At 45.0% G+C, this 709-nt stretch overlaps 1 protein-coding gene across 1 annotated transcript in view; it reads left to right on the top strand.

Moving 5' to 3' along the window:
• Positions 118 to 709, top strand: part of LOC107638085 (RING-H2 finger protein ATL67) — a gene marked incomplete in the record, with an annotated part of 1379 nt that continues 787 nt past the window's right edge. Inside the window, 1 exon segment of the mRNA XM_016341259.2 lies at positions 118 to 575. Coding sequence (XP_016196745.1) covers positions 445 to 575 — 131 coding nt within the window.

Below are 709 nucleotides of genomic sequence, written 5' to 3'. Positions count from 1 at the left end.
TAAATACATAGTAAAATTATTTATCTTAAAAAATCAGATTGTTATTCTGAGAAATGGATAAAATGGGGTTGGTAATTCCCACATTAAAGTATTAAAGCTTAGTTCATGTGTGACCGACTGAGGGCAGAGGCTATTACTCTTTGGCAACGGATTCTGCCGTTAACTACTCTTTCTCTCTTCCTTTATTCTCTCTCTCTACCAACAAATTTAATGCATTCTACCTTCCCTCATTTAAAGCTTTTGATTTCAATCTCATTGAGCCTCTCCCCATAAACCTTACTATTAAATGCACCACTCTCTCCCCCCCCTCCCCCCTCTTAAAATATCCCCACACGCTCTCTCTCTTTCTCTCTCACTCTTCTCTCTCTCTCTCTCTTCACAAATGGATTCACCAAAGAATCACAACAACGCTTTCTCCTCCTTCTTCTCCCTCTCCTCAAACCCATGTCCATGTCTTCAACCTCATCATTCCTCAACCACCTTGGCCTTGGCTACTCCATAGCCATAGCCCTTGCTTTCCTCGTTCTCCTCTCCACCCTCATCTTATCTTCTTACCTCTGCTGTAACCGCAACCGTAACCGCAACCCTCACAATAATAATAACAACTCCACCACCACCCACCGTGACGGCGTCGTTCTCCCGCGAATAATCTTCGTCGCAGAAGGCGATGATGACGAAGACGGAGACGAAGAGCGCGGCGCGGTGGGGT

The sequence above is a fragment of the Arachis ipaensis genome, chromosome B04, assembly GCF_000816755.2.
Source record: "Arachis ipaensis cultivar K30076 chromosome B04, Araip1.1, whole genome shotgun sequence".
In the NCBI taxonomy this organism is placed as follows: domain Eukaryota; kingdom Viridiplantae; phylum Streptophyta; class Magnoliopsida; order Fabales; family Fabaceae; genus Arachis; species Arachis ipaensis.
Note: the sequence above shows the minus strand (reverse complement) of the source record. Positions and strands in the feature narration are given on the sequence as shown.